The sequence below is a fragment of the Xenopus tropicalis genome, chromosome 4, assembly GCF_000004195.4.
Source record: "Xenopus tropicalis strain Nigerian chromosome 4, UCB_Xtro_10.0, whole genome shotgun sequence".
NCBI lineage: Eukaryota > Metazoa > Chordata > Amphibia > Anura > Pipidae > Xenopus > Xenopus tropicalis.
The window spans coordinates 41440775-41467828 of NC_030680.2; the positions used below are offsets into that span (position 1 = coordinate 41440775).

A 27054-nucleotide genomic window follows, 5' to 3' on the forward strand; every position below is an offset into this window, starting at 1 on the left:
GACACAAGACTTTTACTTCTTTAATATGATACTGTTTTACATTACAACCATTTATTATACCATTTTATTCTTTACACAAGCTTTAATAGTATGTTATTTTCACATTAGAGGTATATATTTAATATACTTGTATAGTTTATAAGTTCAATGCACTCTTTTTCTACTCTTACCCCTATTTAACAGCCATGGAGAAGTAAATGCTAATGCCATTCAGATAAAGTGTAACTAGGACAGTTAAGGACAATAAGGGCAATTTACTAATGCAGAGGACTCAAGTGCAAGTGAGCTAAGGGGTGTAAAACTGCATACTTAAAGGAATATTGTCATGGGAAAACATGTTTTGTTTTTCAAAATGTTTGTTAATAGAGCTTCTCCAGCAGAATCCTGCATCGAAATCCATTTTTCAAAAACACAAATTTTTTATATTTAATTTTGAAATTTCACATGGGGCTTGCCATATTTTTCATTTTCCAGGTGCCACAACCATGTGACCAGTGCTCTAATAAACTTCAGTCACACTTTACTGCTGAGCTGCAAGCTGAAGTGATATCACCCCCCTCCCAACAGACAATCAGCAGAACAATAGGAAGGTAGCAAGATAGCAGCTCCCAGTACAGTGGTTCTCAACCTGTGGGTCGGGACCCCTTTGGGGGTCGAACGACCCTTTCACAGGGGTCGCCTAAGACCATTGGAAAACATATTTCCGATGGTCTTAAGAATAATTTGATGGTTGGGGGTCACCACAACATGAGGAACTGTATTGAAGGGTCGCGGCATTAGGAAGGTTGAGAACCACTGTCCCAGTAGGTATCAGAATAGCACTCAATAGTAAGAAATCTAAGTCCAGCTTGGGACTCCTCCAGTTACATGGGAGTAGGAGAAACAAGTATAGTGCTGGCTCTTTCTGAAAGCTCAGACTCGAGCACAATGCACTGAGATGGCTTTTAAGATGGAAATTTTAAATGGTAAATTATTTCCTATGTAAACAGTGTAATTTAGGAAGTACACCACTAAAATCATGACAGTATCCCTTTAAGTTTTCACACGGAGCAATTGCATAACTGCTCTACAGCTAGTATGAGAATAAAAATTGTGATTTGGGCACAACAACTGGAATTTGTTAGGGGCAAGGTACAAAGTGCAAAACTGAGGTGTGCTTTGCACCTTGCCCAATAATAATATATAATTCAGAAAACATATCTAGAATCCCTGCTATAAAGATAGATAAGGCTCTTTTTTTGTTTGTTTTTTGTCACAAAGGAAAGTTTTTTTCTCCCAACAACACTGCTTTAAACAACATTACATGTTGCTTTCAGGAAGAAGTAAACACCTTTTACTCTAATGACAGTAGGGGGAAGAAAACCCTCACAAACAACTAACTGCTTAATTGTATTATAAAATCTTTATTGCAATGTGCTTTATAGCAAGTGCCGTCTTTGGGGTGATGTGCAACAACTGTCAGAACACTAAGGATATATGGATGCTGCTCTGTCTCTTCAGAGCCCAGTGCAATGGACCGATAGTGCTGGGCAAGAGTTCCCCTTGGAAAGAAGTTTATTTTTCTTAAAAACAGTTCATTTAAAAAATGAAAGAAGCACCAATTTATAAAGTAGTAACATCCCCCAGGAAGCAAGGACAGCAGCAGATGCATGTTTTCAGCATGTCTCCTCATTTCTTTGGAGGAGTGAAGGAACTTTAAACACATATTATAAATTTTACAATTCATTGCTGTGTCAAGTGGCTAAACCTTGATATTAAAATATTGTATTTCATAAAAACATTTTAATTAATTAGCTATTTGTTCAGCAGCTTTATGGTTGCTAAGGTCCAATTTACCTTAGCTACCATGCAGTGGTTTAAATGGCAGGCAGGAATATGCATAGGAGTGGGTCTGAACAGAAAGATTTTTAATAAAAAGAAACAATAAAAAAATTGTAGCTTCACGGGGCAATTGTTTTTTGAGCACTGGGGTTAATCACCATCAACAACTGGACAGCATTTGAAAGGATACAAATGGGAAACACACTGGGGTGTGACAGTCTGTAATCTCCCCCGGACTGGTGCTCCTGTTCTGAACAAACTGGAGGATCTTTTTAGAACTCCATTTTCAAAAAAGTCAGGACACTGTGTAAAATGGAATCATGTAAACCCTAAATTTAATTGCACATAGTAAAAAGACAACATATCAAAAGTTGAAACTGTGAAATTTTGTTTTCTAGAAAAAATATGTGCTCATTTTGAATTTGATGCCAGCAACATGTTTCAAAAAAGTTGGACAGGGGCAACAAGACTGGAAAAGCACATCCTAGAAAGGTTGGGTAAGAAGTAAAGATGGGGAGTAGTGATGTGCAGGTCAACAAAAAGTCCACCTACTTCTTATCCACACCTTACCCTAATCCATCGAGCCTTGTATTTATAGACCCATACCCTCCCTACCCCTCTCTGATATTATGAAAGGGGCTGGGCACACAGGCACACATCAAAAAATAGTGACATCTGGAGGCAGAAGGGGGCGTAGTATGGTTGCGGGCGAGGAGGACACATGGTAAAATTCAGCCCATACCCACCTGCAGTTCTCAAAAGGTGTGTGGATGCTCGCCCAAACCCGTGGGGAGGGGTACACGACTCAGGATCACACAGACACAGACATGATTCTGTAGCGGAAATCCTTCAAATACTTCCGAACTTATACCAATACTTGTTTGCAAACACAGTTCACTGCTACATCCACAACTGCAAGTTAAAACTCTATGATACAAAGAAGAAATAATATATAAACGCAATCCGGACACACAACTGCCTTCTCTGGGCCCAAGCCTATTTAAGATGCACTAAAGAGAACTGGTGAACATGAACTGAGGTGACATGTCTTTAGCGTTGCCACCTTTGCTGGTGGGTAAACCCGAACAAAGGTGTTGGGGCTGATGGCAGCAGGAATGGGGCACTGAAGCTAGGGGTAGACATGGTGACATCAGGGTGGGCATGATGTTGGCTGGATTTCTGTTCAGTTTTGTCAATGTTTTAAAACGGGCAAAACGTTTTCAATCACGCAGCCCTGGGATGTCTGCTTCAAAATCGCATTGGTGGCAGCCCTAGTTCTGTCAATATTCTGCCTGATGAGTGAGTCCAATTCTTTAATTAAAAGTAGGGGAACAATTATACAGAAACCAGTTATCCAGAAAGCTCTGAAATCTGTTTTTTCTTTCTGTAATAAGAAATAAAGGTAAAAACAAAGTAAGCTTTATCAGAAAGGCCTATGTAAATACAACCATAAGCACTCACAGAAAAGCTGCACTGAGTCCTCTACCAAAAGAAACACAGGATGTCTTGCCTTCTTCTGTGTATACATGTACTTCGGTATTAGACTTCCTCCTTCTTTAGGGCTCCTTTAGGTTGGGGGCATGAGCCTGCGCAGCTCTCTCCCTCCCTCTTTTTGCTCCCCCTTCCATCAGAATGTGTGATCTGAGCTAACCAACAGCTAGAGCTACAGCGCAGAAGCTACTGAGACCAAACTAAAATGGCAGCTGCTATCTTAGAGGGAGCTTCTAGGGCTGTTTACTGAGGTATGGTAAAGCTTTCTGCAGAATAAATATAGTGATCTAGGTGGTGCTAATGTGGCTTATTTATTGACAGTAAAATGCCTTTCCTTCTCCGTTAATTGTACTTGAATGATAACTAAGCCATGTTGATATACATACATACCAACCGGCTTGTTATCAGCAAACCGTTCGAAAGCCACCATCTGTGATGGTATGGGGGTGCATTAAAGAACATAGTATGGATAGCTTGCCCATCTGGGAAGGCACCATTAATGCTCAACAATATATACAGGTTTTGGAGCAACTTATGCTGCTGACCAGAATCTTTTTTCGGGGGAGGCCTTGCTTATTTTAGAAAGCAAATGCTAAACCACATTTAACATTTTACAAGAGCATGGCTCCACAGCAGTGACAGAAGGACGGTGCACTGAAGCTAGTAAAAAACACAGTAATAAGCACGTCTATGAAGGATAGGTCATGTCTGACAAAATTGACTGCAGTAGATCTATTTGGATTTTGCCAGTGTTTGAAACAGTGCCCCACAAATGACTGCTTTCAGAAGTTTGCATATGGATAGGAAACTGTCTACAGTATCAGGTAGAGAGGGTGGTTGTTAATGGTACATTCTCTATTTGGAGTAAGGTTCTTAGGGTCCACTTTTATTTAACTTGTTCATTAATGACTTAAGTAAGTAATGACTTATTGTAAGTAACGTATCAGTGTTTGCAGATAACACAAAACTAATTCCATCCAGGATGTGGCATCCTTGCAGTAGGATCTTGACCAACTGGCAATCTGGGCGGCTAAGTGGCAGATGAGATTTAATGTGGAGAAATGTAAGGTCATGCACCTGGGATGTAAAAATATGCAAGCCACTTATACCCTTAATGGAACTGCACTAGGCAAATGAAAAATGACCTTAGAGTCCTTGTAGATAATAAACTTGGCTGTAGCAAGCAATGCCAGGCAGCAGCTGCAAGGGTAAACAAGGTTTTGAGCTGTATTAAAAGGGGCATAGATTTGTGGGAGGAGGGGGTTATTCTTCCACTTTACAGAGCGCTGGTAAGGCCCCATCTAGAATATGCTGTGCAGTTTTAGTCTCCATTACTGAAGAGGATCAAGAGAGGGGCAACTAAACTGGTAAAAGGTACCAGTTATAAAGAAAGACTAGCCAAGTTAGGTCTGTTTACACAGGAGAAGATGGGTTTAAAGGGTAATATGAAGCTGAAGGTCTGAAGCTTGAGCACCCGGACCCACCGTATTAAAGGGTAAGCGGTTAACAGATGTCACTGTTGGGATGTCCAAGTTGGGTCTGTTTAAACTGGAGAAGAGGGGCTTAATGTGTGATATGACAACTATGTATAAATATATAAGGGGATCATATAATAATTTCTCTAATGGTTTTATCAGTAGGCTCTTCCAGCAGACACGAGGGCACATGTTTTGATTGGAAAAAGGAGGTTCTGTCTAAATATTCGTTAAGGGTTTTTTACAGTGAGAGCTGTGAAGTTATGGAATTCTCTCCCTGGATCAGTCATACTGGCTAAATTATTATACAGCTTCAAGAAGGGGTTGGATGGCTTTTTAGCAAGTGAAGAAATACAGGGTTATGGGAGATAGCTCATAGTACAAGTTGATCCAGGGACTGGTCCGATTGCCATTTTTGAGTCAGAAAGGGATTTTCCCCCTCTGTGTCAAATTAAAGAGGCTTTAGATGGGGTTATTTTGCCTTCCATTGGAACAACTAGCAGTTAGCCTGGTTGTATATAGACATTAAAGTTTGAATTTGATGGATGTGTCGTTTTTCAACTTTTTTGCTTACTATGTTACTATGTTCTACCTATATTTGCTTCTACGGTTTAGTTCTCCTTTAAGGCATTGGATGAAAAAGCCAAGCAGCTGGAATTACTGCTTATTTATAAAAAAAAAAAAAAAAGCACTAAAAAAAGGATAGGCTTTAAAATATTGTTTTCAATTGCTATCAATTCATTAAAAGCGAAGAGCATTTGGTCTACTTTTGCCCACTCATTCTAAATTTTATGGGTTTTGTATGAAATACTTGTTTTAGCTAAAGCTTATGGTGGCTGCCATATCAACTTTTATAATAAAGTCCACAATACTCACCTTGCTGACTAGTGGCTAACCCGATTTGAAAGCATAAAAATCGCTGATCTTATTATTAGAAGGCAGCTTCTACAGAAACACTAGCTGCCTCATGAAACAGACAAGTGTCAATATTTTTAAATCTAAACTACTATACAAATTTACTGATGTTGCATTAAAAAGTTCGTGTTCTTGTTGGAGTTCGTTCTTGGATGCTGAACTGACAACATGCGGCTACAATTTAAACGAAACGATATTTTTACATCAGAAGAACTTATATACAATAAACTAAAAAAATAAATAAATATGGAACGCCAAGCTTCTCGTACGTCCCATAAACCCAGCCGGTCGTGACGTCAAACGATCTGATCACATGTCAAAGCCACACTCTGTAAAAAGGGAGGGTATCAAGTGGGCGTGATTAGGTGACGTTGGTAGAAGGTGCAACCAATGAAATGCATTTGCTGTTAGGCGACTGAATTGAGAGGTCTTTCTGCAGGAGCCATAAAAGTTGTTTAGCGCTTGGATCGTGGAAAATCGGAGACAGGACGGGAAAGTGATACGCGAAAAGTCTTGAACACGTTGTGGCTCCATGAGTGCCGCGCATTGCGGTTGGGAAGATTTGGACTTCAGGGCCATCTTCGGTGAGGAGACTTTGGAGAACCGCGAGTCAGTTGGTAAGTACCCTACTGCTATTGTTTTAATGTGTAAATACTATTTACTTCAAATTTGTGTGTTAGAGGCGGGACCCAGTTGTTCACGTGTCACAACATGAAGGAGGAGGGGCGCGGAGCTACCTGGTAACCTGTCATGGAATGGCTCCACTCCGGAAAACCGCGGCTAGAGGGCGCTGTTTTTGACATTTTAGTTGCAGTAACCAAATATATGTTAGATCAAAAAGTTTTCAGCAGTCTCCATGTTCTGCGTTAGCGTTGTGAATTCTCGTATCTTACAGTAGTTGTTATTGCTTCCTATGGCGCGGGTATTAACTTTAAAGCATGTTACAATGTTTATTACATCGATCAAGGCGGAGAAAGGGCGAAGGTAAATGTAAAAGAAAAGCTTCCGGTAGAAATTTACATTTAGGCAACAGAACAGACGTTTTTTTAAACTATTTGACCAGGTTATAGGGGGATACATTGTATTCTATTTGTATCACTTGTAGGAACTATACATTGGCAGAGATTATCACAGAGTTGGTGAATATGTATTTCTCCATATCAAACTCAACTATGCTGTCCAGGAGCAGTTGTGTAGGCATCTAACATATGGTGACCTCCACAGCGCTCCATGTGGGGCTTATAGCCTAACTTGCCCCTTCTGAAAGTCAGGTTGCAACTTCTATTTTTAAAAATGTTAATGTTTTAATGGAAGATACTTTTCATTGTTGCTCTCATCAACTTTAATAAACGGAGCCAGAGACAATATTTCTAGTAAATAGTAGTATGTTGCAAAGGAGGAAATTGCATAGGTTAACCTTGCAAGAGATTCTATAAAAATACCAGACTACAAGGGAGTGAAACATATATACTGTACACTTGTAGTTTATATATTTGTACACACACACATACTAAATTAAGTTCAAGTATGCAATACAATATGTGTGTGTATAATATACAATTGCATTAAAGGCTAGCACACACAAAAATTTTTGACAAATACTAACTAAAGTCCTGTGAGTGCTAGCCTTTAATGCAATTGTATTTTATTATTTGATTTGCATTAGCACCCAGGCAGTGACCCCTTTTAGGTGGAGTGCTACCTCTGCTGGATATATATATATATAATATATATATTATATATACGTGTGTGTGTATGTGTTTCTATGTTTCTTTCCAGGAATGTTGCTTTGCATACACACATGGTTGTTTATACTAGTATCTCTGCTAACAATCTGTCATGACAGGCAGACAGACACAAAACATTTCAGTCCCAAAATATGCACCCGGGGCTACTAGCTGAGAAAACTGCAGCAGTTGAAGGACTGGCAATTAAGATTTATGCTGATTTAAGAGCAGCATTTTGAACTTTTTTTTTCTCAGAGCATCTCTGTCATATCAGTTTGTGACTGAGTGGTGCATGTACAGAAGGAGGGCTGCTGTTGTAATCTTGTACCACCACTAAATAGTAAGTCTGATCAAGATAATAGTGTTACTGCTGCAAGACTGGAGGTTACAGTGTCATCATTTAATATGTTTAAGATGGTGGGCGTGATTTTCAGATTTGTGATATTTTAAAGTGTTTTCTCACCCAGTGAATACAGTGACTGGCAGCACTGGCCCACTACTTCAACATGGGGCAGATTTCCTTGATAGTAGTTGATATGTAGAGGCTGATTTTTGTATTTGCTGATGCCTATTTTTGGTTGGTGTATAGCGTATCACCAAAAGGGGAAGTGAGAGAAGCTGCATTTCCTCTCTCTTACTATGAAATCTGATAATATCAAATTTTATTTGGTCCATGGGGCTGAAAGAGAAGAATTTGTTCATCACCTTACAGTATGTGACCATGTGCTGATCTGACAGATACCTAGAAGGTCATCAGGGTATGACCCCAAGAAGGATTTCAATATAGGAAAACAGGAAGAAACTTGCTGTGTTGGCAGGTTGTTTTCTAATTGGTGCCCCACCAAGAGTCCACAATGGTCAAATTATAATCCAACTTAATACTCTTCTAGGAGACAAATTTGGCCATGCTTGTGTTTACATTGATTGATTGCCATATGTATCTTCCAAGGTGAGATATTGCCAGTATATGTACATTAGCCTCACTTAGGGTCCGATTCACTAAAGGTCAATAATGCTTAAATAAGCACTGATTCATCAAAGTCATTTCACATGCGTTAATCCGCATATTGCATGCCCAAAAAAATGCATCGTCGCAAAGCATTATTTCTAACGCATTGTGTTAATTAGCGAATAGAAATAGTGCTAATGCATGCTTCACAAACACATATGAAGTGTTAAACGCGCAAAATATCTCTTTAATCTGTGCGAATATTAACACCTACTTGGGGTAGGCGGTACTTAAACAACATTGCGGTTTGTGAGCTTTTGGCAACACAACATGGAGTTTGCAGTCTGATTTTTTCAAGTATGTGATTGTCCTAGAGTGATGCATCCTCCAGTTTTCAGGGAAATGGTAATTTTCAGAACAGTAGTTTTCAGAAAGTAATGATTACTTGCGTAATATTGTGCGCTAATATTGCACGTGACAAAATATATTGTGCGCGTGGCAGAAAATAACGCAAGAAAATCGCTCATCGCAAGTTAAGTAACGCAAAGAACATCGTTTTTTAATTATGACAAGTGTCCTTTTAGTGAATCGAGCGTTAAATCGTGATAAAAATTTTAACGCATGCTATAAATAACGCTCGTTTTATCGACCTTTAGCAACGTTTTAATTTTTCATTTTTATACTTTTCAGTTATTTATTTATTCTTTTGGCCTCTTTCCAGATTCATAATGGGGTCATGGACATTGACAGCCAAAAACTATTGCCTCACTATTGTGAGGCTACAGTTTTATTGTAATTTTTACTTTCTGTAGTAACCTCTGGTTGTTTGGACATTACGGCTAAGAGCATTACTTCTGTCCTGCAATTTGTCTTATTATGATTCTTAATCCTGTTCCAGCTCCCACTTCCTGTATAGCTGGGAGCAAACATGGAGTAGGCCAGTTTTCCATGTTATAAGTGAACCAGAAGCTACGATACTTGTATGCTTCACCTGTAGAAACACAGCAGAATAATTTGACTGCTATCTAAGTAGTTTATTGCACTTTCCATTGATTATCTTTGTATTTAGATCCTCCTCTATTCATCTTATAGTCATTCAAACCAGTACCTGGTAGGTTAAATTGGACCACAGCAACCGGCACTACTAGACTACTATACAAAAAGGTAAATAATTAAAAAACCCCCAAAAAATAAAAAATGAAGACCAATGGCAAATTGTCTTGGAATATCACTGCTTGATGCTAAAAGTTTAAAAGTGATCCCTAATTTTTGTTGACCTGAAAGATTCATAGTTATATGTCCCCCAGTTTAAGCAAATTTCACCTGAATAATTTATACTAGTGCATGAAAAATAGGTCTCGCCATTTTTTTGTGTGTAGTCTTTAAAGGGGTTGTTCACATTAGAGTTTTAGTATGATTTAGAGTGCATTGTTCTGACACAATTTGGAACTGGTCTTCATTTTTTATTATTTGTGGATTTTTAATTGTTTTACTTTTTGTTCAGTGACTCTCAAGCTTGGAATTTCAACAGCTATCTGGTTGCAAGGGTCTAAATTATGTTAGCAACCAGGTAGTTATGTTAATGAGAGACTGAAATATGAACTGGAGAGGGACTGAATAGACAGATACATAATAAAAAGTTACAATAAAAGTGTAGCCTTACAGAACAATTGTTTTTTTGCTGCTGAGGTCAGTAACCCCCATTTGAAAGCTGGAAAGAGTAAGAAGAAGGAGGAAAATAATTAAAAAATTATAACAAATAAATAAATAATGAAGACCTATTGAAAAGCTGGTGGGGCGATGAAAGGGCACCTGCCACCCCATATTGGTTCCCCCACCAGAGGTGCGGGCTAATCGAGCCCACACTCCAAATAGGGAAAACAATCGTTTTTTTTTTGTTTTTTTTTTAAATACAGGAGATTCTGCAAAAATCTGGTGAATCGGGTGATGGCAATAAAAGGGGGGGAGCCTTGCCAGCTGTGAAATTTACAACCACTACCAAGCATACCCCCAAATTCAGAGCCATGACTCCTGTTTGGGTGGAGTAACGCTATAAACACATGATTCCAATGCCAATTCCTATTATATAGGTTGAACTGAAAGACTGTGCATCTGATATCCCATGTCCAAAGTTCCAGAGCAGAAATATCCAGTGTGGTTCATTCTGTTTGGTATCAATAAAATGCAAATCAAGATGAACGTTCCAGGCACCTGGTTACCTGTGCATATCTTAACAGTGCTGTAGTGCTTAAGTTTGGCGTGGTATTTACACACCAATGTCCACCATATCCAGCAGTCCCCTCTTCTTATCAGGCAGTTAAAATGACGAGACATGTTTGTGGCAAAACTGCTGTCGATGTACAGTGGTGGAGTGGTGCAAGGGTCCCCTGTTAAGGTCTGCTTTGGTGGATGCTCCTTATAGGATTCAGAATACACAAGAATGAGGATCTTTTTACCAAGCCAGCCAGCCATGCAGTGATACTGGGTGAACATATGTGACCTAGATTAACTTGAAAAGAAAGAGACTGCGGGATATGGTGGAACATTATAAGTATGCCACATTTAAGCTGGCCATACACGCACCACTATTATCGTATGAAATAAGGTATAGTATGATATTCACTGCGTGTATAGTGGATTGATGAGACGATATCGCAAAAGCCTTGGATATGCCAATACAGTATATAATATTATATATTTTGATCAGGCGCTGTTGAATGCCTGATCAAACGCAAATGCAGGAAAGATCACAATTGTAATGTGTATGACCATCTTTAAGCACTACTGCTTTGTAAATATTTGCAGCAGGGAACAAGGTGCCTGATTTGCATTTGATTGATACCGAACATACTAAACCACAATAAGCATCAGATATAGCTGTACTGGAACTTTGGAAATTGTTTCATCATCCAGTTCCTGCACATATTTATACTTCGACAGGGTGGTAATATTTGTCTTCCACTTCCCATGTGTTTTTTCACAACGTCCACTTCACATTAATTTACAATTTCACATCCATTTCTCTAAAACTGTACACAGAATATATACTTGGATTCATTTTTATTTTTAAAATTCTTTTTCTCTGTAATAAAAAAAACCGGTACCATGTCCCTATGTCTATGAAGATTTTCATTCATCCAGGTCATGGTATATCTAGTATAAATAAATCTAAAGCAACTGGACTTGTTTTGTAATCATTGAAGATGTTTCACTACTCATCCGAGCAGCTTCTTCAGTTCAACTGACTGGTATAGGAAATCCTCAGCATATATACTCTTCCACTAATCCAATCACAATGGCACTTTGTAACTCTTCAGAAAGGTGACATCTGAAAGGTGTGAATGCGTATACGCAGTCCAGTGTAGCGAGGAGTGCACAGACCTTTACATTGGTGAGACAAAGCAACTGCTCTCCAAGCGAATGGCTCAGCATAGGAGGGTGAACACTACAGGCCAGGACTCTGCTATATTTATACACCTAAAAGACAAGAGACACTCCTTTGAAAATAGCAACGTCCAAATTTTGGACAAAGAAGACCGCTGGTTTGAAAGAGGTGTAAAAGAGGCCATTCATGTCAAAGTGGAGAAACCATCCCTTAACAGAGGCGGGGGTCTTCGACACCATCTGTCTGCTACATACAATGCTGTTCTAACATCTGTACCCCGGCAGTTTCAGAACTCTTCACACATCCATTCATGCAACTCTAACAAGTAACACCTGCTTTGAAGAGTTGCATGATACTTTGGTAATCCTCGAAGTAACTCCACAGCATTCACACCTTTCTGAAGAGTTACAAAGTGCCATTGTGATTGGATTAGTGGAAGAGTATATATGCTGAGGACTTCCCATACCAGTCAGTTGAACTGAAGAAGCTGCTCGGATGAGTAGTGAAACGTCTTCAATGATTACCAAACAAGTCCAGTTGCTTTAGATTTATTTATGCTAGATATACCATGTCCCTAATCATACCTAAGCTGCATGAATTCATATTGGTGGCAAAAACAATCCTGTTAGATTTATTTAACGTTTAATTGATTTTAAGCAGGCAAAGCATAGTGATCCAGTTTACAGAAAGATTACTTATTTGGAAAACCCCTGGTCTCAAGCAGAGCTGTCATCTCCCCCAGTTTTTCCAGGAGAAACCTGTTTTAGTTACCCCTCCCCCAGCCTCCCAGTATGGTACGCTAATCCCCCAGGTTTTCAGGTTAGCTGAAAAAAACATTGGTGTTAGCATGTGCAGCAAACATTTTGGGGGACATTTCCTAACCGACTTTTTTTTTTCCCCTCGATTCGGATTTTTTTTGCGATTAAAAGTTCCAGAAAAAATAGTTGCAACTTTTTCATGATTTACTATGCGTCCAAATCTGACAATTTGTCAGCTAAAACATGCCAATATCATATAGAAGTCAATGGCAGATGTCCCTTGCTTTTCCTGAAAGATCCTTCTTTTGCCTCAAAACTTTAGAGGTTCTGGATTTTTGACACACTTTTTTGTGCGACAATTTGAAAAAATTCTAGTTTTCGGGCAACAGTTCCAAAAAGTTGCAGTTCCTGGAGCTTTTTCCCTGTACAGACTTTTTTTTTTTTAGATCAGATTTTTTTTTGTTAATGTCAGACATTTGTGGCAATCAGTTAAGTCGAATTTTTAAAAATGAGAAATGTTAGAGTTTTAGTAAACTTGACCCTAAGTGATGCAAAGGATATTGCCTAGTGTGCATGTGTAGTGAGGCCTGTACTGGAACCACATATAAAGGAAAAAATGAACTATCTTGCAGGATATTGATTCTTTTTGTATAAAATATAAAAGTGTATTTTTCTTTTTCTATCTGGTTGCCTGTCTGTCCCAACATATATGTTATAGAGGGCTTTCCACTGGCGACTCCTATTGTTTCTGGTGGAAAACCTTTTCAAACAGTTTGTCTCTCACTATAGCAGAGATCTATCGTGGCTGACTCAACCGCACTTACCTTAATAGTTATTTGCATACTTCTTCACAGTCTGCTAATTAGCTGGCGTCGACTAAGTTGTTTTTAAGATCTGTACGCAGTCACCAAACCATAGTCTCTCTACCACAGAACTGAATATAACACAATTTGTAGCACAGAAAGCATTCTTGTAACATTTATGATCTCCATGGACCCTTTTGCAACCTAATAGTTATTTTCAGCTGCTACTTTTTTTTATAGTTTGCTTCATGGCGACATCTTGTGGTCAGATACAAGTTTTAAAATGATCATGATATAAAGAACAGAATTAGTTGTGATTATAAGTTCACATTTGCTTTTCTGTAAATTTAAAACCAAAATGCTCAATTGCACTATTTATCTTAAAATTTCATTGCCACGACAGCACATGGAGGGGGATGTGACTGCTGCTGCCAGAGAAAACCAGTAGTAGCTAAAAATGGCTTTGTCTGCCTGTCATGGCTTCTGATAATATAAAATGTGCTGTGACTGACGCACAACTTATAAAAGAGCCTTTTACGCGCACTATTGCCCATCCTTTTACATGTTCAAAGTGACTACAAATAAACAGCCACAAATCATCTTAGCGCAATAATATATATAATATGCTTGGTTACAGTACTCTAAAAATACACCAAAAGCTAAAAGACAAATGGTTTTTCTCAAGCTAGTTTCCATTGCTAAAACTGCAATAAAATCACTCAAATCAGAATGATTTGTTTTCAAAATACCAGATCAAATAGTTAAACTGCGCAAATCAAATTTTTTTAATAGTCAATTCTTTTGTTATAAACAAGGAGTATAATAAAAAAGGAAGGAGGAAAAAAAATTGTGGGTGGGGGGGAGTAAGGGATGGAGAGTGCATAGTAGTTTTCTAGGTAGCAGTTGCTAGAGACTCCAGCCATTTGTTTTATATCTTAAACTTTTTGGGGCATCGTCTGGCTAAATATGTTAACCGGTAAAGTTCCAGTTAAGAGTTTATCAAATTTATCCATTTATTTAGAGTAGGAGGTAAGGGACCCATCCAGTGTAAGGCCACAGTTTTTTTTGCATAGAACAAGAGAGCTCTTATAAGTGACCTGGAGGCTGTTTTGGGCAGCAGGGAGTCCACTAGGCCCAAAAAACATGTGATTGGTTTTAGAACTTGGGGTGAGGTAAGTTCATCTGTTAACAGCCTATGTAACAAAATACATCAAAAGGCTAAAAGGCCCATTGCAGTCATAATATTTTATTTAGCAAATTCTTGCTTCCAAAATCTTTTAAATTTTTAGCTTAAGGGAGAAGGAAAGGTAAAAACTAAGTAAGCTTTATCAGAAAGGTCTATGTAAATACAGCCATAAGACTTCCTGTCTTTTAGGACTCCTTCTGCACTGTTTTTTCTCTCCCTTGCTTCTCCTGCTTCCCCCCTCCCATAAGAACTCACTTCCCCCTCCCTTAGGAATGTGTGATCTTAGCTTCCAATGGCTATAACTGCAGCAGGAAGCTACCTAGACCAAGCTAAAATCGCAGCTGCTATCAGAGGGAGCTTCTAGGGCTCTTTACTCAGGTATTCGGCTGAATACTTGGTGGCACTAATGTGGCAAATCTATTGGCAGTAAAATGCCAAAATGACAAAGTGGCCCCATTTTGGTGCAGTAAGCATTCAACACTATTGGCAATGAAAAATACAGTGTAAAGAAAGTTATTATTTATTGCTCTTGAGCTGGCCATATAAAACAAAGTTGTACAATGTTATTGGCTGTTAACAGTTATAAAGCGGTTTTCCTGAATAACTGGAATAAAAGAAAGATGGCCACATTGTGCGTGGCCCCCTCGTACACTGCCTGTACCTTAAGCCGATTGTTTTTTTTCCCCGTGATCATTAGCATATTTAAGAAAAAACTAAGATTTAATAGTGGTAAATAAGTCCATCACAAGCAAAAACAACATAGTTCTATTCATTTAGAAACGTCCCCATTAGCTGCAATAAATCCCAACAGGTTTTAGGTACAGGTATCCGACCCCTTATACGGAAACCCATTATCCAGAAAGCTCCGAATTACGGGAAGGTCATCTCCCATAGACTCCATTTTAAGCAAATAATTCAAATTTTTAAAAATGGTTTTCTTTTTCTCTGTAATAATAAAATAGTGCCTTGTACTTGATCCCAACTAAGATATAATTACTCCTTATTAGAGCCAAAACAATCCTATTGGGTGTAAATACTGTTTAAATATATTTTTTGGTAGACTTAAGGTAGGAGATCCGAACTACAGAAAGACCCCTTATCCAGAAAACCCCAAGTCCATAGCATTCTGCATAATGGGTGCCATACCTGTGTTACAGTTTTCACAGTGCATCCTTTTGATCATAATAATTTGTGTATGAATAGAAAAACACTGCAGATTGTGATCATGGTTTTATCTGCACAATTTTATTGAATTATGGAAAAATAAGCAGTCTTGAATATGGATATATTTGTTTTTTTGATTAAAGAAATTTGATCAATGATGTATTTATTTCTAGATGCGATAATTTGTAAGTTGATCCTACAAACATTTTATTTTATCTGAAATGTTCTCAAATGTTTATGAAATGTTTATATAATGGTCCAGTGGCCATTTTAGGAGCATTAGTGCGCATTTTCCTCACTTGTGTTTTTTGTATACTTTTTTTTTTTTTAAGTATACAAATGTATACAGTTAACAATTGTATGTAAACAATTGTAATTGTATGGAAACAGTTGTATACTGCCAAAAAAAATTACATAAATCTTTTTAAAAAAACAAAAACAAAAACGACTTTTTCTCATAAAACCTTAGCAAATGGGCCCCTAAGACTCTCACATTATGCTCCTGTGATAGTGTGTTTCTTTTTTTCTTTGTAGGAGGTGGGAGTTATAGAAAATTTGTGGATTGTTGCTGTTTTTGTTTAGTGTATATTTTCTTGAAAATTTTAAATGCTAATGAAAAGCATGATGAAACCATGAGACTCGTAGCTATGTAGGAGCTTTTTTTTTTTTTGCAGGGTCAATTTGTACATATGCAGTAAGAATTAGCAACAAAAAATGTATGTGTACTCCGAAAATTGATAGGTTACTTACTGTTATGGATTATTGTACTTAAGTAAATGCGTCCCATTGTATCCATTGGTGAGAATCTATTGTAGTTCTGTGGTACAGTTTTTACAATGATTGACTGTATTAAAACTTTACTATTTCACTCCAGTAAAGAACTGGAAACATGTATCTCATCAGGCATTAAAAGTTCAAAAAGCATTTTTTTCTTGTATACAGAAGGCATATTTTGCATGTATTGTTTATCTTTTCCATCTTGCTTACAGATATAGCACCGGATGACTGTGCCTCATTTTTCATCTTCAGCAGAGACCAGGCTAATTCCTCAGTAAGCCAGCCTGTCTGCATTCCGCACAATGAACACCAGATCCACAGTTCAACCCATTCTTCCGCTTCCTGCTTACAAGACTACAGAACTTATGATAGTTCCAGTGAGATCCAAGATTACACATGCAGTTCTTCCTTTGGTCCAAAATCCTTTGAATGTCCTAGCATTCAGATCACATCTATCTCCCCCAGCTGCCACCAAGATATTGGAACATTTGAAAATGCAGAAAATAATAGACCAGAGAGAGATTATATGGACAGACCTTTGCGGGACCATCTCTGCCTACATCTTGAGCCTTCCTTTAGAGAGCCATCCTTAAGTCCCAGTCCTGGGAGCAGCATATCTTCCAGGAGCTGGATTTCTGATGCTTCATCTTGTGAGTCTCTCTCACATATATATGATGATTTGGACTCCGAGCTAAATGAGGCTGCAGCACGGTTTACTCTGGGATCTCCACTTACCTCTCCAAGTGGATCTCCTAGAGAGCATCCAGTGGAAAAAACGTGGCATGTCTGTAGTGTCAGTCCATCATCAAGACAGTCCCCATGTCACTCCCCCAGAAATAGCATTACTGATGAGAACTGGCTCAGCCCAAGACCATCTTCAAAACCACCCTCTAGACCTACTTCCCCTTGTGGAAAAAGACGGCACTCGAGTGCTGATATTTTTTATTCAGGTTTAGTCTCCCCTCACTATTCTCCAGCAACTTCTCCTGGCCCTTCTCCCAGAGGCAGTATCACAGAAGATTCTTGGCTTAATGCATCACCCCATCCTGTGCCTAGTCTTTCTTTGTATCAGTGCTGGCAGGAAACTGCCATTCCCCTTAAAACCAGAAAGACCTCTGAAGACCATAGTGCCAGGTTAGCAGGAAAGACAGAGCTAAACACAGAGGATCTAGCTTGTTTGTCACCAACAGTGGACATGCCTACAGATGAAAGCGCCTGTTCACAGCACCCAGTTATACAAGATTCTTCCACTGATCAGTTTCTGTCTGTTCCTTCACACTTTACATGGAACAAACATAAATCAGGACACACGCCTGTTTTTAGGTAAGTTATATTTTACTTATCTGATAAACAGTATAAGGGTTTCAGGGGTGTTTCAGACCCTATCGTCGCCCTGAGGCAGTTCAGTACGTTGTTTTACTGTATGAAAACACTTTTGTGCATAACTTTATTTATAAAGCACTACAAGAATATGCAGCGCTGTACAATCTTAAAATGTGCAACAGTACACACAGGAAAGACTTGTATTATACATGTGGTATGAAACACAGTAGGAAGGAGGGACCTGCACTAGTGATGTGCGGGTCAAAAAAATCCTCAACCTGCACCCTAACCCACCCCGCAATGACGTCACAAAAGAATGGACATGCACCTATAAATCAGCCAGAAGAGGAAGCCGGCAGTGTTAGGTTGTGGGTGGGGAGGGTGAGCACTCAACCTGCACCCACCTGTGACCCGCAATTGATGTGCTGAGGTCGGCCCGAACAAGCCTGACCCCTCGGTCCTGCAGGTATCGGGCCGAACCTCACATCACTACCCTGCACTATAGAGCTTACAATCTAAGTGGGTAAGTAACATACAGGCACAGGGTTTGGGGTTTGACCCTTAAGTGCAGGACTAGAGAAAATCATAATCCTAAATAATTCTCTAGTGCTCCAGAAGGTAGAATCTGAGTTTTTCTTAAAGAAATTGAGGGATTGTTCCTTACAGGAATTCAGGGATGGAATTCCAGAGGTAAGGAGCAGAAAAGTAGAAAGGTTTACGACGAGAGATGGCAATGGGTGTGGATGGTGTAAAAAGATGGTGGCTCTGACAGGAGCGAAGGAGTTGACTAGGAACATACTGTGAGACAAGTGCAGAAATATAGTGAGGAGTAGAGGAGTAAAGGGCTTTGAAAGTTAGCAAAAGTATTTTGTTGGCTATCCTTTGCTTAATAGTAGCTATACTAAAGATTTTACTTGGGGCTGAACAGATTCCCTCTTAGGAGAGAATAGGAGGATGTTAGTAGAAAGTTTAGGAATGATTACAAGGGGGGAGAGCTGGGAGCCTGGGAGATTGGTTAGTAGAAGATTACAATAGTCTAAATTGGATAGGATAAGGGCATGGATTAGTGTTTCAGCAGTTACTTGGTATATTTTGGCAATATTGTGGATAAAAAAGCAGTAAGTTTTGGCAGTGGCATTAATGTGGTTAGAGAAGAAGAGTGATTGGTCAAAGATAACCACCAGCGCACTGAATTAACAGGGTTAATGATCATGCCATCAATAGTTATTGTGAAAGGAGGAGAAGGACTTAAAGGGGAACCCTAGCTTCCAAACCAAAATTTGTCAAAGAGCCCTACACAGCACAAACCTCTAATATACCTATCACTGTAACCTGTTCCTACAAAAAGTATGAATAAATACCATTTTAATATGCTAAAATCCAGCTGCAAAACAGTTCTTCTCTTTCTACATCATTTGAAATCTTGGCAGGGGAGGAGAGACTAAAACATTGATGTCACAAATTCTTCACATCTTACAGAGAGCATGCAGGAACTACACAATGCATTACACATGCCCACAATGCATTGTCTTTCCTTCTTTATATCACTTGTGCAGAGGATTGTGGGATTTAGAGGATTCAGGCTAAAGGCAGGCTGAGGACAATATAGTGTTATAGCTTGCACTATTGTGGTTAATCTATTGTGAATCACCTGTAAAAATGTGAATATACTTAAAAATATTCTTCACCAGAAAAAAACCTGCCAAGTAAAAGCTGGCAAGTTTCAATATAAGTTTAACAACTTTATTTATTTTCCCAGTTCATTAAAACATTTCAGTTTTATAACCTCATAAAAAATGAATGCAATAATATGACATGTATCTTTTTTTTTTTTTTTTTCTGCAAAAAAATGTATGCAGGAATACGATGGCGTTTAAGAAAAATAGTTGCTCGAGTGTTCCAGTTTTTTCCAAGTGTCAAATATGCTTTTAGTTACGATTACATAAACAAATAACTTTAAATTTATTTGTTTTAATGTACCACGTGAAAGGTCCCAGTGCTTCAAAGTTTCAACGTAGATTAACTGCTTTCTACATAGAACAAATACTGTTGCTCTAAGGGGCAGTGTTAGCGTCCTGTATGCAAGGGTACTATTTACTGTATTCCAGGCTACAGGAATTGTTCTTCCCAGCACATTGTAAAAGGTGGGTGATTCTCCTTCCTGTCAGAAACGGATTGTGGCCATGAAAATACAGTTGGGCTGTATGGTTATCAATGTGTCAGTATCACTTTAACGTTTAAAAGTTACTTAAAAACTATCATTGCTTTTTTACATACAATTTTACACCACTTTTCACTTTAACATTTTTTGTCATAACAACTTTTATGTTAGGGCAAGGATAGAGTGATTTAAGGTTTTAGTTAAACTGCAGTGCATCTCCTTAGCACATTGTATGTCCTTCCCTATATCATCTTGGGGTCTGTAAGCAGCTTCCCAGTCCAAAGTTTATTATATCAGCGAACCTGGAACATCCGGAATGCATGGCTCTTAGATGGATGTTGTTTATTAAAGCTACTATAAGCGAGTTATACATAGCAGTTATGGCAATTGGATAAATGTATCATAATTTAACAAGCCGTGTAGTTGGACAAATTCATTTTATTTTATTTTTTTTTTGTAGCACCAATTTGCTAAAGCTATAACATATGGCATGCTGTGAGCCCATCGCCTCTCCCAACACCGAGAATACTGAGTATAGATAATAACAATGGCACCTATATAATAAAAAATATCTCACAAAAAGGGCTTAATAATCATTGCACAGTTAGGGTCCTGTCCATATAGTCGCTTAAGACAGAGAGCGCACGCAGCAGTGACTCCTCTGCTGTCAGCCTGCATTTTTTTTCCCTCCAGACTGAGAGAAGGGGATCCATTACCACCCCCAGCTCCTTTGATCTGCATGTAAAAGTCTTCATGTGTGCGAGCACATGCAGTGGAGTTTGGGCCAAAAACACAAAAGCAGGCATTTTCAGCCTGACCACCAATCCGCTGTGCTACATGTGCCTGCTCCTCTCGGCCTAAAAAAAAAACATAGCTGAGTTGGCTATGTGTGCCTTAAGCCTAATGAATGGTCTGCTATAAATCAGTTCAGTCCATCATTTAGATAAAGAAAATATTGGCGAAAAGGATACTGCAAATATGGAGAGGTAAAAGTATAAGCCAAAAGAAAAGTAAAAGAAGCACCTTCTATGCCAAGATACCAGAAGTTTAAAGAAGAAAACCATAATGACTCTAAGGACCCTTATTTATCTTTTCCTAGTATTTCTATAACACTGGCTCATTTTTGCAGAGCTATACAGAGACTATACATCATTCATATCAGTCCTTCCCCCAGTGGTGGAGTTTACAAACTAAGGCTTCTATCACGTACACTAAGGTCAGTTTCATCAGGAGCCAGTCACTGTGTCTGTATGTTTTTAGGAGTGTGGGAGGAAACTGGAGTATCCAGAAGGAACCCACACAGGCAAGCCACACAAGCAAGCTATAGGATTTTAGTATGATTTTATATGAAAAAGTCCCACTAGGCGGATGTTGTTGTTATTGCTAATATATATATGCTCTTGATACATATGGCTATGTTTTACATATGGCTATGTGTATGCTATACACATTAGTAGAATTTTAAGGATTACTGAAGTTTGTGGGAAAAAACTGATACACTGGAACATGGTCATATTAAAACTTGTTACTGTCTTACCAGCACAGACTCATCTACCCAGGCACCAAGCCAAATAAATAAATAAAAAATCACAGGTGCAGTCTAAAATTTAAATGTTGCAATTTTTCCCCAGTATAGGGATGGCTAAAATGTATCATATAAACCACACCAATGCAAGGTCAAGATTCAGCACCACTGTGGCTTCCTATTAATTACTGACTGTCAGCCAAGTTGCTAGCCTGGTTTCCTGTGTAGGAATAAAGTCCCTTTCAATTAGCAACTCCCCAAGGCTCCTGCTATTTTTGAAAAGAAGTTATTGATCCATATAAAAAAAAAAAAACTATACCCACAGAATGGATCCTTAACCATCAGATAGTTTATATTATGTTAAGGGACCTATTAAAGAATCTTGCCAAACTGCAATATATTGCCGTTTTACATCCTTTCCTTTGATCCACCAGTATTAGCTATCTGCGTTAGCTTTAAAACATAGGCTAGGACAGGGAGCCATATAAAAGATATATTAGAACAGTGGAGATGTGGGGAAATAGCAGGCAGGGGCGATGACAACAGTAACCAGAATGTGCACTTTGACAGAGAAGCTGAGCGGGACAAATGATGCTCTGGAGAGAAGAACCCAAGCGCACCAAAATGACATCATAAATAGTGCCTCCCATGTCTGCAAGCCGGGTCCTTCTCTCAGTGGATCAGGCTCCCTAGCAGAAAGAAGATAGTGACGGTGGCACCACTTGAATGCAGTGCTTAACCTAGAACTGGAAGTCTTCCAAAGGGAGGGACAGCATTAATTTTTGCCCTGCTAAAGAAAATTGATCTGAAAAGTATAAAAATCTAATTGTTTTCTTCTATTTTATAGTATTGGCAATAGTTTATTGGGTAGAAAAAGTGAAGCTATATGTCACCTTTAAATCATTAGCTGCACATTACAATCATTATTTCTAGTTTTACTACTTAAAATATTGGACTCGTGTAGTAACACATTTTTTGTACATTTAACTTTAATGGATTAATAATGTACCGCTAAGCAATTTTTTGCTTTTTGTGCAAAAATGTACAAATTTCTCTCTGTCCCCTTCAGGACATCATCCTTACCACCATTAGATTGGGCACTGCCTAGCCGGTATGGGCAGTATGAACTGAAAGTAGACGTGCAGCCAAAGACACATCACCGAGCTCACTACGAGACAGAGGGCAGCCGTGGAGCTGTTAAGGCAGTCACTGGTAATCACCCTATAGTGAAGGTACATTTCTTTGATGTAATTTTCCTTAAGCTCTCATGTTTATCTTGGTTTAGGGTAGAAACATATTGTACGAAAAATAAAAACTAATATACAAAAGTTTGCAAAAATGTCTCCGCAGTATTTATTGTATTTTAATTTATTTATTTAATAATCCAATTTAAGCCTTTTCATTGTAAGTGTGCTAGTAAGCCATTTACAATGAAAAGGCTTAAATTGGATTATTAAATAAATTTTAAATTTTGGTAGCTGGTTAAAGCAAGTTTATCAAACAAAAGTTTATCAACAAAAAAGGATAAGTATATTTTATTAACTATTAATTAAATAAATTGGTGTTTTATTTAGGGATGCACCGAACCCCCTGACGGATTCTGCTGAATCCGAACCGAATCCTAATTAACATATGCTCATTAGGATCAGGAAGGGTTAAGAATTGCCGTGCGTGGAGTGTGCAGTGAAAAATTGTTTCCCCCCTACCATTTAACCCTTCCGAATGCTAATTAGCATATGCAAATGTATGCTAATTAGGATGCGGCATCGGTTCTGCCAGGACCGTGGATTCGCCCGAAAACCGAATCCTTAAAAAAAGGCTATATTTGGCCCGAATCCCGAACTGAATCCAGGATTCGGTGCATCCCTAGTTTTATTTAACTGTTGTGGTTTAATTTTTTGTAAACTTTTTGCTGTCTTAGATGCTAAATAACAAAGCTTAGTGGACTATAAGGTATACAGCAAGTTTGCCAGAAGATGCATTACTTTGTAGTTACGTTTCCCTCTTTAAGTGAGTGCTCTTAAAGAAACATCTGCAACACCTGAAAAAAGGTATGATCCTGTCACAATTTTACTGTGATTCTCATTGATGCAGGTGTTAATCCTTCAAAGTACATGCATCAATGAGAATCATGGTACCATTGTGACTGGATCATACCTTCTTTCACCTGTCAGTTTCAGCCAACACCTAACTGGATAAGTTCAGTGGAACCTTTATGATTGGATGCCTGTGGCTATACTACCCTCAAGGGTTTAAATGCCAGGGAATTCCCTGCCAGTCATTTGAACTGCAAAAGCCACTTGGATGAGTGGTAAAAACGTTTTTTAAGAACAAAACTGATCTGGATGAATGAGAATCTTCATAGACATATTGGATAAAGGCTTTGCTTAAAATTTTACCACACATATAGATAAGATAAAGGAATAGAATAGGACCAGGGCTTTGAGTAGGCTGAAACCAGTAATCAATATATGCATTAATGTAGTCATTTTGTAGGGAGAGATAAATAAGCATACAATAATTGGAAGGCGCACAGTAGAAAAATGAATGATCAAACAAATTATGACATACCTGTATTTCATTTTTTGTTGCAAAAAAAAAAATATGAGACAAATCCGAATGCAAAAATACACCATCTAAAACATGTCGAGATAATGTAAAAGTCAATGGCAGATGTCCCCTTTACAACTGGAAGATTTTTTTCTTTGCTTCGTAGTTTTAGAGGGTTTGTTTTTGTTTTGTTTTATGCTGGCTTTTGTACAATTATGAAAAAGTTGTGGTTTTCATGTATCATAAAAAAATAAATGCCACCCCCCCCCCCAATGGAAAGGTGTAGTGGCGTGTTTCCAGTAAAACGACGGCTTGTCAGCAGACAAGCTTTTGGCTTTTTTTTTTTTTTTTTTTTTTTAAAACTGTCTTTGCCTAAAATCTTCTGATATGCCCTAGAAATCAGTAGGAAATGTAACTCCAACTTTAAAATAGAACTTTTTTTTCGCAGTTGCATTTAATTTTAGAATTGCTTTTCATCCCTGCAATTACAATCCTGCCATTCCATCATTTTCATAAATAGAAAAATGGTGACCCTAAAAACGCAGGGAAGAAAATGAGCTTCATCACATTTTTTTGTGGGGGGGGATGGGAATTGTGAATAAATTAATAAATCTACGCCTAATCAGCTATACAGATCTAAGCATTAGTCTCATTAAGTTTGGGATGCCTGATTGGGATTGTTCAGATATTGATCAGATTTTAGGGCTCTGGCACACGGGGAGATTAGTCGCCCGCGGCAAAACTCCCTGTTCGCGGGCGTCTAATCTCCCCGAGTTGCCTTCCCCTGCCATCCCATCGGCGACAATGTAAGTCGCCGGTGGGATGGCAGACGCGGCGGGACGATTTCGGAAAATCGTCTTTTTCGGCGATTTGCGCGAAATCGCGCCGCCGCGTCTGCCATCCCGCTGGCGACTTACATGTTTTGCCGCGGGCGACTAATCTCCCCATGTGCCAGAGCCCTTAAGAACCTGCTGGACAGTGATGAGATAAAATAAAGATAAAATATTTCAAGGGTAGATGTTCCCACACTCCTACTAAACATGAGTTTGTTCTTTTAGTAAGCTTACAAGTTGTTGTGTATATTATCTATGTGCTTTTTAACTTTTTCTTTTTATTAATAGCTAACTGGTTATACAGAAAAGCCACTCAACTTACAGATGTTTATTGGAACAGCTGATGACCGGTATGTGAGGCCTCATGCCTTTTACCAGGTGCATCGCATCACCGGGAAAACTGTAGCCACTGCCAGTCAAGAGATTGTTATAACCAACACCAAAGTTTTGGAAATCCCACTGCTACCAGAAAACAATATGACTGCCAGGTGTGTTTGCAATGGTTTTTTTTTTTTTGGTATCCATAATAATGTAATGAAGTATTTCTTGTGAGTGGCCAATATTTTTACCCCCAAAAAATATATTACAGAATATGGGTATGGATTGCTTTGATAGGCCAATCAGATCACAAAAAAGTGATTGTCTCTAACACAGCCATCCAAGGTAAGTTTTTTGACATGGTACTAGTCACAGCTATATTCCTGTCCAGTACCAGCAACCGGACCTTAGCACACTCCATTAGCCCATAATGCACATGCATGGAAGAGACGTAATGCTTCCAAACCTATTTAAAATTAATTTAATTAAAATAATTTGCTATTCTTCTTTAATAACTGGGCCTTGTTGGTGACTATACCTAAGCTAATATAGATCTATACTAGAGGAAGCAGGCCCTGTGGCCATAGGGGGGCCTGAGCCTTCTTCCTTTATATAGGAGACCCACAAGGTTGTGTGGTGAGTCACCCACAAATTTTTGTGTGGGGGTACTGTAAGATGCCCAGATAAAACTGCTTACGCCATCAATCTATACTGATGCTCTTGCTTAATTTAAAAGTTATTTTAACGTTAGGAGGGTGCTGCAATTGAAATAAAGACTCCATGTCTGGGAAACCCCAGGTTCCAGGCATTCTGGAAACTACAACCCTTATACTTATATAAGGTGCAGGTGAGGCCTGCCCACAACAGTCAGGAACTATTTACTAAATAAGATGCCCACCTAAGAAATAATCTTTTTGTTTGCCAATGATGACCCTAAACTTTGTAGGACAATTGAACCAATTCAGGAAGTGTCATCCTTGCAGGGATGCACATATGGTATTGCCTTTGAAGGGGAGATATGGAGCTTTACAAATCCGTTTTGTTTACATAGATATATATTAACGTATTTCTCTGTATTATGACTGTGCCATTTATTTTAGGTAGACTAAAGGTTGTATCCATAAAATGCTCATAAATGAAATTGCCCAAAATGTTGAAAATGTCCTTCCTTGGCTTCCAAGGTATACAAAAAAATGGCTTGTAGTAAAAGGGTAAAATTATTATTATTATTATATTACTATTTCATATTGTTTTTGTTGTTACTGATCACAGGTAAATGTGAATAAATTATGTGAATAAACCAATGTTTACGAACTGTCTTATTTTAAAAATAAACAAAGTATAGTTGTGTGATTGAACTATCTTTTTAAAACATTATGAATGTTCTTTTGCTACTCTTGTATTATAGCATTGATTGTGCTGGTATATTGAAACTGCGAAATTCAGACATTGAACTAAGGAAGGGTGAGACTGACATTGGTAGAAAGAATACACGTGTTCGCCTGGTGTTCAGAGTACACATACCCCAAACCAGTGGGAAGGTCCTGTCGCTGCAAGCAGCTTCTGTCCCCATTGAATGTTGTAAGTATTATTACTGGAACAGTGACTCAGCAGTCTTTCTGTTCAGTAGTTTTTTTTGTTTGTTTGTTTTTTTAGATTTACCATGACCTCACAAGCTTATTGTCAACATGCAGGCCTTACCATACAACAAAAATCACTCCACTATTGTAGTTACAATCAGGATTAAAGATGTCTTTAAAGGACAAGAAAAGGCTAATACCGTGGGGAGTGCCAGTTTGTTAGGCTTTCCTTATTGTAATTTCCCTGCAGCCTCCGGTGACCTTGCGCTCACTGGAAGGACCTACTGGTAAATAAAGCATCAAAGAGTTTATT

General features: G+C 38.5%; 1 protein-coding gene and 1 long non-coding RNA gene across 4 annotated transcripts in view; one reads left to right on the forward strand and one right to left on the reverse strand.

Moving 5' to 3' along the window:
* Window positions 1-1006: 1006 nt before the first annotated feature.
* Window positions 1007-6024, reverse strand: LOC105947227. Of its 2 annotated transcripts, XR_001170644.3 has the most exons (4): window positions 5664-6024; window positions 2568-2748; window positions 2012-2124; window positions 1007-1674 (listed from the first exon to the last, which is right to left on the reverse strand). It is a non-coding gene; the product is annotated as an uncharacterized LOC105947227 (long non-coding RNA). The 2 variants fall into 2 exon arrangements; XR_004222331.1 differs by having other exon boundaries at window positions 2012-2748.
* Window positions 6025-6124: 100 nt separating this feature from the next.
* The window catches only part of nfatc3 (nuclear factor of activated T cells 3), a 36982-nt gene continuing 16052 nt past the window's right edge, over window positions 6125-27054 (forward strand). Inside the window, 5 exon segments of one of the 2 annotated variants that reach the window (NM_001142074.1) lie at window positions 6125-6319; window positions 16664-17774; window positions 22530-22692; window positions 25132-25331; window positions 26570-26742. In NM_001142074.1, the coding sequence (NP_001135546.1) occupies window positions 6235-6319; window positions 16664-17774; window positions 22530-22692; window positions 25132-25331; window positions 26570-26742 (1732 nt within the window). In that variant the 5' untranslated portion in view covers window positions 6125-6234. 2 annotated transcript variants of the gene reach the window in all.